We start from the raw sequence: 12654 nt of genomic DNA on the forward strand, positions 1-12654 counted from the left end.
AATTACAAAGCGGCTGATGTGAACTTTTATAACTCAATCTGCAGCTTATCTTAGAGGTTGCGTTTTCTGGTGGTCACATTTGTGGGCCATTGTGGTCACATTTTACCTGTAACCGTAATAGAAATTCAATGCTATTCTTCGTAAGTTGTAAAATATTGTCATTTCTTTCTTAGTTTGCAAAGTAATAGTATGGAAATGACATAGCGCATCTTCCAAAATGACATGTAGTTTAGAGACAGACAGTTATTATAACAAAAGCCCATAATTCTGCTAACCCACGACTGGAGTTGAATTTTTAATTTTTCCAAACTGGCAACAGGATTTTCAAAATACACTAAAATAACTTTATTTAACTACGTTCGGGAGGAGCATGGTCATGGGATCCAACCAATCAGCGAAACTCTGTACACAATGACACTCTTCAGCCATAATAATGTTCAATATGAGCTTTTATAGATGATGTTACATGATTTAATTTTTAATAATTCATTTTTACATTGTATTTAATTTAGTTTTAAGGATAAAGAAATGAGCCTAACCTTGCTGTCAGCGAAGTCATAATCCAAGGAAAACTGCAGTTTTCCGAGTTTCTCCTTTTCTTTGGGTTCTTCCTCTTGCTCTTCAGCAATTCCCACGTCTATATCTTCTTCATCATCATCCTCTTCCTGTTTCTGGAGAGACAGAAGGACAGACGAGTGTTACAGAAAGAACCAGAGCAGAGCCGATGGAAGTAAATGAAGTTCTCCAAGCGTGTTTCATCGGGTCGTTTCCCATCTTACCTGAAGTCTGCCAGGTGTTAAAACCACCTGGATGTTTTTGTATGTAACTGTGGCAGCGATGACCTTAGCAGCAACATGACTTGATTTCACTTTTCCTTTTATGACACCATTTGTATCAACAATCTGGTATTTTTCTGAAATGTCTGAAGCAGTGTATGCATAAACTGACTTCCAATCTGCAGGGTATAATAAACCTGTTGTGTTGGTTGGAATTTAAGGGTTGGCATTTTACAAGTGACAAAATGCTCTGAAGATACAAAAAGCAGATTTATTGTATTTTCTGATCATTAGTCCATAACGTTCAATACAACATTATGACATGAAGATCGCAGTTTCACGCTGCACACCTGAGACAATAAAGCATTTTCCCCCTGCTGTTATTCAAAATGACAATGGAAGAAACATCTTAATTAACTTGCATTGTCATTTACGTTGTAGGTGATTTAATTTAATTTACTGATTCTGTAATTAACGTTTGTGCCCTGTGCTGTAGTTAAAAATTATTGAAATGTTATTGTACCACTCTATTGTTTGTGTGAACTTCTAATTGGATCAATAACCATTGCAGCATACAAGATTTATTACAAAGATGTCTGAAATAGCATGTGATATAGATGAATGGGACATAGGGCCCTATCTTGCACCCAGCACAATTGACTTTGTCAGTGACGCATGTATCATTCGTATTTTGCACCGGCGCACAGCGGGTTTTTCCCTCCACAGACGCACGTCGGCAAACTAGGGAATGAACTTGGGCTCCCTGGGCGGTTCAGCGCAAAAAAGGAGGCGTGTTCCGGCACAAACCATCCCTGATGTTATTTTGCAGTTTCAAAAAACAATTGCGCCACTGACCAGAAAAAAAAAGTTTCAAGTCAGTGGCGCGTTGTTCATTATGCTATTTTAAGGGTGCATGCTTGACCATAATGTATAGCGTGCACAACGCGCACACACTTCGACACAGATGCAACAGTTATTTTTGCAAATCATAAATTGTTACAATAAAATATATTAACACATCAGATAAGGGGAATCATAGTGGTGAGCATTGTGGTGATAGTTTTTATTTATTTTGTGTGGCTGCGTTTAAAAATTCTCATGCAAATAACGATTAAAATATTTTCATAAGTTTGTTGTGTGGCTGTATTATGTTTATTTTATGTAAATAATAATTAAAATGTTTTCATAAGAAACCTTAATGTATATGAACTTGATTTTTAAGAGTACTTTGGGGTTGGACTGCTTGCGTTTCTTGGCTTTCAGCGGTGAGGGTGGACGCAGCGATGTCCTCTGCTGGCGTCAGGTCCTGTGTAGAGGCAGATCCACCTCCCGTTACACGCCGTGCCCGATTTATGCTGGCAAGCTTGGGATTCCCCCGTCTCCTGACATCATTGTAGCGCTTGCGGCGCAACGTCCTGGGGATGCCAGATGATGAGACAATTGTGGCTATTTCCTCCCATGCCTGTTTAACCGACGCTGATTTGGGCGGGTTTCTCCTATCCCCATACAAAACAACTTCTCTGTCTTTGACTGCTCTTACAAGAATGTGGGTCTCCTCGGCTGTGAACCGCTCCTGGCGTGCGCCTGGTAAATCCGTCATTATAATAGCAACCCGCCATTGAACTTGCGCACTTGCGTTTAAAGGGAATGTTGGATGACGTTCTGATTGGTTTATTTGACGTTACGCCCAAACCACACCTATGAATAATGAACGTACTTCAGACCAACCCCTTATTGATTTGCGCCTGGCGCAAGAGTTATTTCTCCCGCCGGGAAAATAGCAACAGCACCCAAGATCCGCCCACAAAGTCACTTGCGCTTTGCGCTTCGCACTTGCGTTTCAGATCGTTAAAATAGGGTTCATAATGTTGATGTTTTATTTTAAAGATCAAGGGTACATTTTGTGAAAAAAGCTCTCAGAACATTTTTTTGAGCTCAAGTTTTCCAATGAATTCAGAAAATATGGGCTCTTTATACCATGTTTGGCTTGCATTAAAGGGCCAATATTATGCCTATTTTTTACAAAATGTAATAAAAGTCTCATGTGCCTGGAATGTGTTTGTGAAGTTTCAGCTCAAACTACCCCACATACCATTTGTTATAGTATGTCTACATTTCCCCTATTGGGACGGAAGCAAAAACGTGCTGTTTTCATGTGTGTACCTTTAAATGCAATTGAGCTACAGCTTTCAGTTAAAAATAGATCTGAATACAGTCTAATACAATAGCTTTTAGCTGAATTACATGCTAACAAACACATATAGAAAAGCTTTTTGGTAAAATTAACCAGTCAATCAGTAGCTGTGGGTGGACTTTGTTTGTGTGACATCACATTAACAAGAGAATCAAAACAGCATATCTAGAGCCAGATTTACTAACAGCTTGCGCCAGCGCAAACCATCATTTTAAATAACGAATGTCGTGATTTACTAACGACACGCAGTGGATCATTAGCGCTGAAAAGGTGTGGTCTAGTTATTTTTGCCACTGACCTTATTGCATATGCATTTGTAGGAGTTTCTCTTTCAGACGCAAAATTTATGGGAGGAGATTATGTACTAATGTTTGCACGCATGATCGTACTGGTATTTGCGCCATTATTTAACACCGAAAAAAATTTATTGCATTGCATTTGAAATCGCTGCAAATTATTGCTACAAAATAGAGGCATCACAGAGAGCGCATGATACAATGCAGAGGAACATATTATTCAAAAATATTGTTTGCCAAGCCATGTTATTTTTTATTTGCTGGAGGAAATAAAATAGGAGTCACTCGAAGAAGTGACACAATACCAGGTGTTTTACAACTTATTGTAAACCTACATCTTTTCAGTGTCCTATGGCTTTGTTAGCTGCGATGTCCGTGGTGCTGAACTCAAGCGCATCAGGCGTTAGTAGATCACGCGCACCTCATCAGCTCTGCTTATTTGTGACCCTGAACTAATTTGCGCTGCTCCAAGCAGATTGCGTTGGTCATAATGGAAATCAGCTGTTGCGCCTGTGTTCATTTTATTTGCGCCTTTTTAGTAAATAACTCGCAGATATTGCCATACCCATCGCTCTCACGCAAATTTGCCCCGTTTAGTAAATCTGTCTCCTAATGTGACTGCTTTGGTTTAATAGGGATTAAAAAAGATTGATTGGTGGATTGTGTTCACACATGGCCAACACACATTTATGTCCAAACACCTTGTAAAAGAATTTTGCATAATATGGGTCCTTTAATGAAGTCATCTTCATAAATTACTGTGAGCTATTTTGAAGTCAAAATAAGACGGGTCCTCATAATGGCACTTCATTAAACCATAAAATGAGAGAGTTTGAAGCAACTTCCCAATCTACCTTCCTTAGTGGTGGAAACATGCCTAATGTTGCTATCCTAAACAACTGGGTGCTATGTTCCTACAGTATTGGCCTTGTTTTGTATTTAGCCTTGCGCATTAAGGGTTACAATGTCATACACATGCATGTACAGTGTAAAATGTACAGTGCCTTAGAAGTTTAAACATTTATATTTTAAATGTAAAAACTTCTGTTGTCATTAATAGGGACATTTGTTTTTTGAGTCTGTCAGTGCCAATCTGATTGGCAGCTGCTACACAGTTTATGAGAGTGACGGTGCATTGATGCATCAGTCTACCAGGAAACAAAGTAATGTTTAAGCAGTTACAATTAGCACTAAGAACTAATAACTGGATTAACTAAAGGATATTCAAAGTTAAAGCCCATGAGTGCCATGTTAACTCAGGCTACGTTTACATAACAACGATCTAGTAAAAAACTGAGGTTTTTCTTTTATGTTTTTGAAAAATTTCACGTGGACATGACAGCATTGTCAAAAAGATCTGCGTTTACACCACAAATGCGACTATGTATTATGTAAGTAGATGGTGATGTCAGTTTGTAAAGAAACACTACATGCCTGCGCACATATGCATTCTTTACAGAGCGAAAAACAATCAAGACGGCAAAGTTTTGTTTAGACGGACAATTCGTTTTTTTTCTACAAATGACCCTGAACTAAAAAGCGGCAAAATTGTGTGAACTTTATTGGAGAATAATGTTTGTTCTGTAGTGATTGGTGTTTTAGTTATACTCACGCATGTTTAGACTAAATTAACACGTGCGCATGACATCACATTATCACAGATTCGCATTTTCGAAGTTTACAAGGAGATGTCATTTTCAAAAATGTGTTGTTGTGTAAACAAACAAACAGCCAAAACGCATAAAAACTTTTTGGGTTCTGCTTGTTCAAGTGTAAACAGGCTCTTTTACAACATATTAATTTTTTAATTCCTTTTGTAGGTTTTTGTCCAGACCAGCCTTTTTGCAGATGATCAACAGTTTGACTATAAAAGACAAACTAAAGTATAGACTTATTTATACAACAGTTCTTTCTGGTTCTCGAATCTGATTGGCTAAGAGGCGTGAGATATTGTACTGATAACGGCACAGTAACCGCTTCATCTTTCGTATCATTCCGCCACCTAGTGAATGGAGGTCCTAAACAGGCTCATCTCTGAATGGAAAAACTGCACGGACACAGAGACGCGCTGTTTTTAAACACTCTCCGTGTGTCTCATTAGTTCACTAGCTCGTAAATCAGTGTGTGAATCCCTATCGGAAGTTATTATTCCGTCAAAGATCAGCGCTCTTGGATGTTACGTTAAACTTAATGGGAGTAATGTCTTGTCACATCGTGTGGACGATTAACACTTGGAAAGAGGAATGTAAACAATATTTTTTTCTGGACCGATGTCTCTCCTCAGAACGCGAAAACACCGTGGAACTGCAGGTAAGCACCGCAGCTTTTAAATGTGGACATTGATCATTTATTTTATCAAGATGTGACTATTAAAACATGTTATGAGATATCGCCACTGATATATTTATAAGCAGCATGCAAAAACATCTCTCTGACACTTATAAAAAACTGTTTTATATAGTACTGATAAGAACAAAGTCTAATAATAATCGAGTGCTCGTATCGCGTTAAGATTAAATGTGAAAGCAATAGTAATATTATATAAGTTATTATGAGATTCAAAGCAGCCGAAAGTGTTACCTGTCATTCTGGCCGCCCTTTAATCCGTGGCGGAAGAAAGTAGTTCCCAAACAAAGAGGCTTTTAAAATAACTCCCGTTGTTGTTTTCTAGTTTTCGTTTTTCAAACTTGTGTTGTATAAAAGCAATATCGCTTTCGGAGTCGTGTGATATAGCTCTATAACATCACGGCTGTGATTCCCTCCGGCACTCGGCCTACGGCCTCTGGCCTAATCACAGCCGTGATGATATAGAGCTATATCACACTCCTACTCATGCTTAAAGTATAGATTTAGCTTGTTATCAAGTAACAGTCTGCTTTAGAGACTCTGATTTATTAGCAAAAGTCTAATGGAAGTTAAGTTTGGGCCACAAAAGCCGTTTTTTGTTGTTGCCGCTGAAACCATCCATAGCATTTGTGTTCTGTGCCCATGTTGACAGACAGTACTCTGGAGGACACTGGTGTGATCAAGCAGTAGTGTTATTCACACATTAATCTATATTGTACATGTGGGACCGTGAGCAGCAGCACTACTGAAGCCTGCTGTCGCTGTGTCTGTTTTATTAGATTAAGCATTACTAATGCACTTTGCAGAAGAGCCTCAAAAGCAAAATTGAAGCAAATATTGAAGCTTACATTGGTGAAGTTGTCTTGTTCAGCTTTAGGGGAAAAATTAGAAAATAAAACACAAGAAGGACAAAAGAGTTGAATCAGAATGAAACAGAACAAAAAATTCTCGGGGTGAAGATTTGTCCTGGCCACACACCCCTGGAATAAACACGCATAGACAAAAAAGCACCATTACTTATATCTGAACTGACATGGTAAAATGCATTCATGCATGCCAAGCCGGAAAATGCAATATGTGAAAATATTTCTAGTTGTTAAGAAAGTGAAGAAACCCCTCGCTGCCTCAAAACAGTATGATGATTAATGAGGAACAGATTAATGCATTATTCCCAGTATGAAGTGTGTTGCGGTTCTTCTACAGTATGTAACTGAAGTGACTTGCATCGAGCATTCAGAGGCAGTCGCAGTCATGCTAAGTTACAGAGCATTCATCTTAGTAAAGGTGGAAGATGAAATAAGAAACCGTGAAGGAGAGATCAAACACCCACAATAAATCATTACTGACACCGACAGCATTGTGGTCCAACTATTCTGATTTAGATTCATTAGCACTTTCAGAGTATTTGCTTTAGATTCAAGGTCTTCACAATTCCTGAGGTTTTCGAATAAGTGGACCACTTAGATTCGAAAACCTCAGGTCTGACCCGAGACCCGGGTGAGTCACGTGAGCCTCGTACACACCGGCCAGCTATAATATTAGCGGCATCAGGTAATTTAAAATGAATGGAGTTTTGCCGAACGGACCTTAGAAGACCCAAACTATCTTGTGTGTCTGCATCAAGTCCTTTTCCAACCCCTCCTCTGTTTGCCAACAGTGCTTGCAGCACGGTGGCTAGTTTTGGACGAACATTTTAGTGGTTACCTGGTGTCGTTGTCAGATAACAAATGAAAATAAATGGAACAGCGGGCCAAATTGCATCCGAGGCCAACAATATTTTCTTTCTGCTGGTGCTGTTTACATTCGGATCCAGTCGAGTTAAAAAAAAAAATCACTGGGTCAGTTCTATTTTTGTTTGGGTTTGTCTCGGGTTGGGTCTTTCTAAAAAAAAAAAAAGATTTATGCATGTTGGGTTCGAGTAAAAAGTGTTTGGACCCCGAAAAGACCTCTTCTTCAGATGCGTGCACAACTCCAAACAAAAATACTGGAAAATATATAAAAACTATCAGAAAAATGCATGCATATTAATGTACTGTTTGGCTACTATTAATCATTAAGACGGTTTGTAAAGGTGATATACAGAGACCTCCATTGAGTTTGCTGGCAGTGAATCTGCAATAAATTAGACACATTGCCTGAGTATTTCAAAGCAAAGTATATTAAACTTGCACAGATACACTCACACTGTAGCTCAAGTCACGTTTTATGATGCAAGGATAAAGATTTGTTTGTGTTTTAGACAATGGGTCATCCAGAAAAGCTACTCTCAAGTCAAGTTGTGGTCATTCACTGGTGCCTGTATGAAGGGCGTGCATTGGGCTTTGTCTCAAATTCTGCTTCACCTAATCTGTAGCTGTCTTTGTGTTCCCTTTTGAGGCTACTTATTAAATGTTTAAAATAATCAAGTGTTAACCATTAGACTAAGGGAACATTCAAGTGACAGATTTGTGACATTAGTGGAGCAGGTTTTAGAGAACAAATCCCCAACCGTACCCTTTCAACATGCATGTTAGTGAAGATTGGTTTTCTCCATAAGCAGGGATGAAGTTTAGGTTCATAACCAGATGCACATACACTTTTAAAAGGCCTTATTTTCAACTGGCTAAAAATTACCCATACTACTCATGTTGCATGTCAAACCGGTGGAATGCGAGCCCACCCCAACCAACCCCCAAACTGAATCTTCAAGCAACCCCAGCACCCCTGCAGCTTGCAAGTAGAAGCAAAAGATCTCATTCTCAGCCAGTCTTCAATGCCCAATTCCCACTGTTCTGGTCTGAGCTCACACCAGGCGGTCAGAGAGGGGCACTGCAAGCCATTTCACACCTACCGTAAGTTGCCAGGTCCACCACAGTCAAGATACACGGAGCACATATCAGACACAGAGCGGGAAGGATAGAGAAATGAAGAAATGGAGAGAGAGGGAGAGATTGAACTCACAGAAGACAGAATCAAGTAGAGGAAATCAAGTAACACTTAACGGACATGTTTTAAAGGACAAGTTCGGTATTTTAGACTTAAAGCCCTGTTTTCAGATTGTTTATGGTCAAATAGAATGGTTTTGACTGAAATTGCGACATTTTCGGCTGCCCTGAGAATTTTCGCGTGTTTGTGTTTCAGCTCAGACCTCTACAATGGGTTTATAGGTGCACTGGAACAATCCTTCCTAAAATGCATTAAACTTTCGTTTACAAAGACGTGAAACTCACCGAGTGGTCAGGGGTGTTCACTGATATGCTCACACAAAAATCGCTCCAAAAGACGCATTCCAACAGGTTTTATCGTAGTTTTTACCAACTCCATTGACTGTATTAGACGTCCTGTGAGGTACGGTATTACTCCGCGCCGGGAACTTTGTTTCTATTCTTGCAATTGGCAAAGGCGGATTAGCGCCACCACCTGGGCTGGAGTGTCTATTATTCAAGCTCTAAGCGGAAGAATGTACGGGTGTGAGGCGTTTGGGAAATAGGTCCACAAGTTAACAACGAATGCTAAAACAGCTGTTGGAAAGCATCTTTTGCAGCGATTTTTGTGTGAGCATATCAGTGAACACCCCTGACCACTCGGTGAGTTTCACGTCTTTGTAAACGAAAGTTTAATGCATTTTAGGAAGGACTGTTCCAGTGCACCTATAAACCCATTGTAGAGGTCTGAGCTGAAACACAAACACGCGAAAATTCTCAGGGCAGCCGAAAATGTCGAAATTTCAGTCAAAACCATTCTATTTGACCATAAACAATCTGAAAACAGGGCTTTAAGTCTAAAATACCGAACTTGTCCTTTAAAAATGACACATAAACAAAATCAACAAATTGTGTTATTGATCACTGTAATAAACATCACATGCACAGTAACAGTAGGTCCTAAAATCTGACGCCATACTGAAAATCAGATATTGAAATTGTAATGCAAACGTGGAAATAAACAAGGTAATTGTATTAATTCAAAGAAAGAAATGTTATGACATAAAACGAAAAAAAAAAAAAAGATTTCGAGGTAAAAATAGGTTGATAGTGAATTAACTCTTTCCCCGCCATTGACGAGTTATCTCGTCAATTAAGAGAAAACATTTGCATTTAAAACGTGTTTCTGATGAATTTTTATGCTCAACTGTAATACCGCGATTATCCACTAGATTTCTTAATTAATTTCATATTAATTTCAATTTATGAAAAAACTGAAGCCAAAACGTTATTTACTCATTTTAAACTCTGTGTATGTTTTGATAATCGTTCTGAATCTGATCTCTAACAAAAGAAAACTTCCCATATTTAAGAGTTTATAAGCAGAGAAAAAAAATATAGGATGAAACTTTTTTCCCAGTTTTGTTTGTTAGTTAGTTTGTTGTTTGTTTGAAAGTCTGTTCTTTCATTTTATATATTTGTATGTTTATATATTTTTAGAAGAAAATTTTCCTGGAAGGCATTTTGTGAAACTTTTAAAAATCACAAAAAATGCTGGTGGGCAACTTTTAAAAAAATAGCTGGCGGGGAATGAGTTAAGAAAATTTGTGACCCTTTGCCCATCCTTTAAAGTCACAATGAAACGTAAGTAGCATCGTTACTTACGAGTGATATGTATGTTACGGTATATCCGAGTGAAACGGATTCTGAAAAAAGGTAGGGCGGGATTTAAATCCGTCCACTGAGAATTGATTGGATCGTTGGAAGATGGGTCATGTTGCTATTTGCTTATTGATTATTTCCCAGGCCCCGCCCTCCCACCATTACTCGTGACTGGAAGTACAGAGAGATTGTTACAAGGAGGGGAGAGATTTGCATTTTTGATTAACGATTATGAGCGCACATGAATTTTTTTAAAGTAACGAAGCTTACAAATAAGTCATTTGTAAAAAAAAATACCATAATTACATAAAAAGTAAAGTTTCTAATTTCAATTTCATTGCGACTTTAATAATTTTTACACCGTAAACTGACGTACTCGCGATACTCCAGCCAAATATCAAAATGACTCCAATGTACTCAAGCAATCTGAGATAAATGTCCATCATCTTTCAGGCAAACACATAAGGAGTTATTTTAGTAAATGTCCTTACTTTTCCAAACATATAATGGGAGAAAACAGGGATCTGGGAACAACTTCTAAATTTGAAGCCCAAAAAAGTCATCCATTCTTCACAGAAGTAATCCACACGGCTCCAAGGGGTTAATAAAGATATTTTTTCGGCTAATCCATGAGATATTGTACATAAAATATCCATATATGAAACATAAACTATAATAACTAGCTTTTTGGTATAATAACTAGCTTTTTCTACTAGTCCAAGAACATACCCTTGGCAGCAAACGCTACGCTAAAACTCTCATGTGAGTACAAGACAGCGCTGATGGCCTCGCAAAAATACCTTTATTAACTCTTTTCCCGCTATTGATGAGTTAACTCGTCAATTAAGAGAAAACGCTTCACTGCCAATGACGAGAATTTCCAGCTTTCCGCTATACCGCTAATGTCCACCAGGAGTTGCTCTTCCACAACTTATAAAACCCGCAAGTATCACCCTAGGGCAAACAGCTGTATGTCTGTTTATGTTTTGAGGCTCGGTCTGAATATGGAATTATCTTTAAAATTTGATGTTTTGAAGAAACCTTCCCGCATTTGAGAGGTGATAAAAAGAGAACTAATGAAGGTAGGATAAAACCTTTTTTTTAAGCAGAATGTCTGTTCTTTTATATTTTAAGAAAAACATTTTCTGGAAGGCATTAAACTTTTAAAAAGTTAAAAAAAAAACGCTTCCGAGGAAAGAGTTAACTCACTGGAGCTGTGTGGATTACCACTGTGAAGGATGAATGCACAATTTTGAGGTTTAAAGTCAAAAGTTGTTCCCTGTTTTCGGTTTTCCAACACTATAAAGCTTGGAAGAGGAAGGAGGTTAAAATAAATGTGTTTGTCTGAAAGATGATGGAGATCTCAGATTGCTTAAGGGTGAGTACATCATGGGGTTATTAAGTATCGCTTTAAAAACACAATATGTAAGATTTTGTTGTTATTCAACCTGCTATTTTAAGTTTTGGCTTAGAGTTGAGTTGACAAAAAATCAAGTTGAAATTGTATAACTTATTTTTTTAAGTTAAAGTAACATAAAAAATGTGTTGATTTGATAAAAATACTGCAGATATTTTACAGTCTAGTGGTGAAAATGACATATTGTGCCTTTAAATCCTGCTGGATAACATGGATCATCCTGTTTTGCATATGTGGGTGCAACTACAGTATAATTTTTATTTTTAAACTTTCACTCAGATTGTTTTGTTGCTATACAAAAATTAGAATTATGGAAAAATAAAAAACATGATTTTCTGATTTTCACTTGTGGTATCAGACTCTTGGATTCCACATCAGAATACATTTACATAAATAATGAAAGCTGGAAACCAAACCACATAAATGAAGGTATTACAAAACACCAAATGCTAAATCTTTTGGAGATGTTTCTTTTTATATATAATAAATAAAACATTAATATTTGCCAGGGAATAACTTTAACAATTCCCAAAAAGAAAATCGCCTGTCACAATAGCAAACATATAGCGCACAGAAGGACCCGACATAACACGGCAAATATAGCCAGAGTCTTCAGCTATTCAGCTATTATACCCTACCCAGAGATAAAAAAGATTTAGTGCAGCTGTGAGTTCTCCAGAAAATGTGTCATTTTTAACACAAAAGCACAAGAGATTAACAGCACACACATTCTTTTGAAACCAAATTATACGAACACAGCAAATGAAATGACAAGGCGGGAAATCTTTCATGTAGCTTTCCAGCTTGACAGGCAGCAAATGACGTACAGCGCTGAATATTTTATATTTCATGAATATTAAATGGCGAAAAAATCTTTCCAGAATACCAACCATCCATTTTCATGGTCTAGAAGCTAAATAAAGAATATGTGAAGTAGTAACACACCCTTACATGTTTTGAGTCTATCAAATATATTAGGCAAAAAAAAAAGAAAATTAAACAAAGCAGAACGTCTTAGACATTGTATTCAACCCTATTAAACTTTAAAGATGGCCGGAAA

The 12654-nt window shown here is 37.8% G+C and overlaps 1 protein-coding gene across 3 annotated transcripts in view; it reads right to left on the reverse strand.

The window, feature by feature from the left end:
* The window catches only part of syt2a (synaptotagmin IIa), a 65161-nt gene that overhangs the window by 16242 nt on the left and 36265 nt on the right, over nucleotides 1-12654 (reverse strand). For 2 of the 3 annotated variants that reach the window (XM_065282383.2, XM_065282384.2), the window contains exon 4: nucleotides 540-671. In XM_065282383.2, coding sequence (XP_065138455.2) covers nucleotides 540-671 — 132 coding nt within the window. The remainder of the gene's footprint in view (nucleotides 1-539; nucleotides 672-12654) is intronic. The other variant, XM_065282385.2, reaches the window with a different exon arrangement.

Source organism: Paramisgurnus dabryanus, chromosome 21, assembly GCF_030506205.2.
Source record: "Paramisgurnus dabryanus chromosome 21, PD_genome_1.1, whole genome shotgun sequence".
Classification (NCBI taxonomy): Eukaryota; Metazoa; Chordata; class Actinopteri; order Cypriniformes; family Cobitidae; genus Paramisgurnus; species Paramisgurnus dabryanus.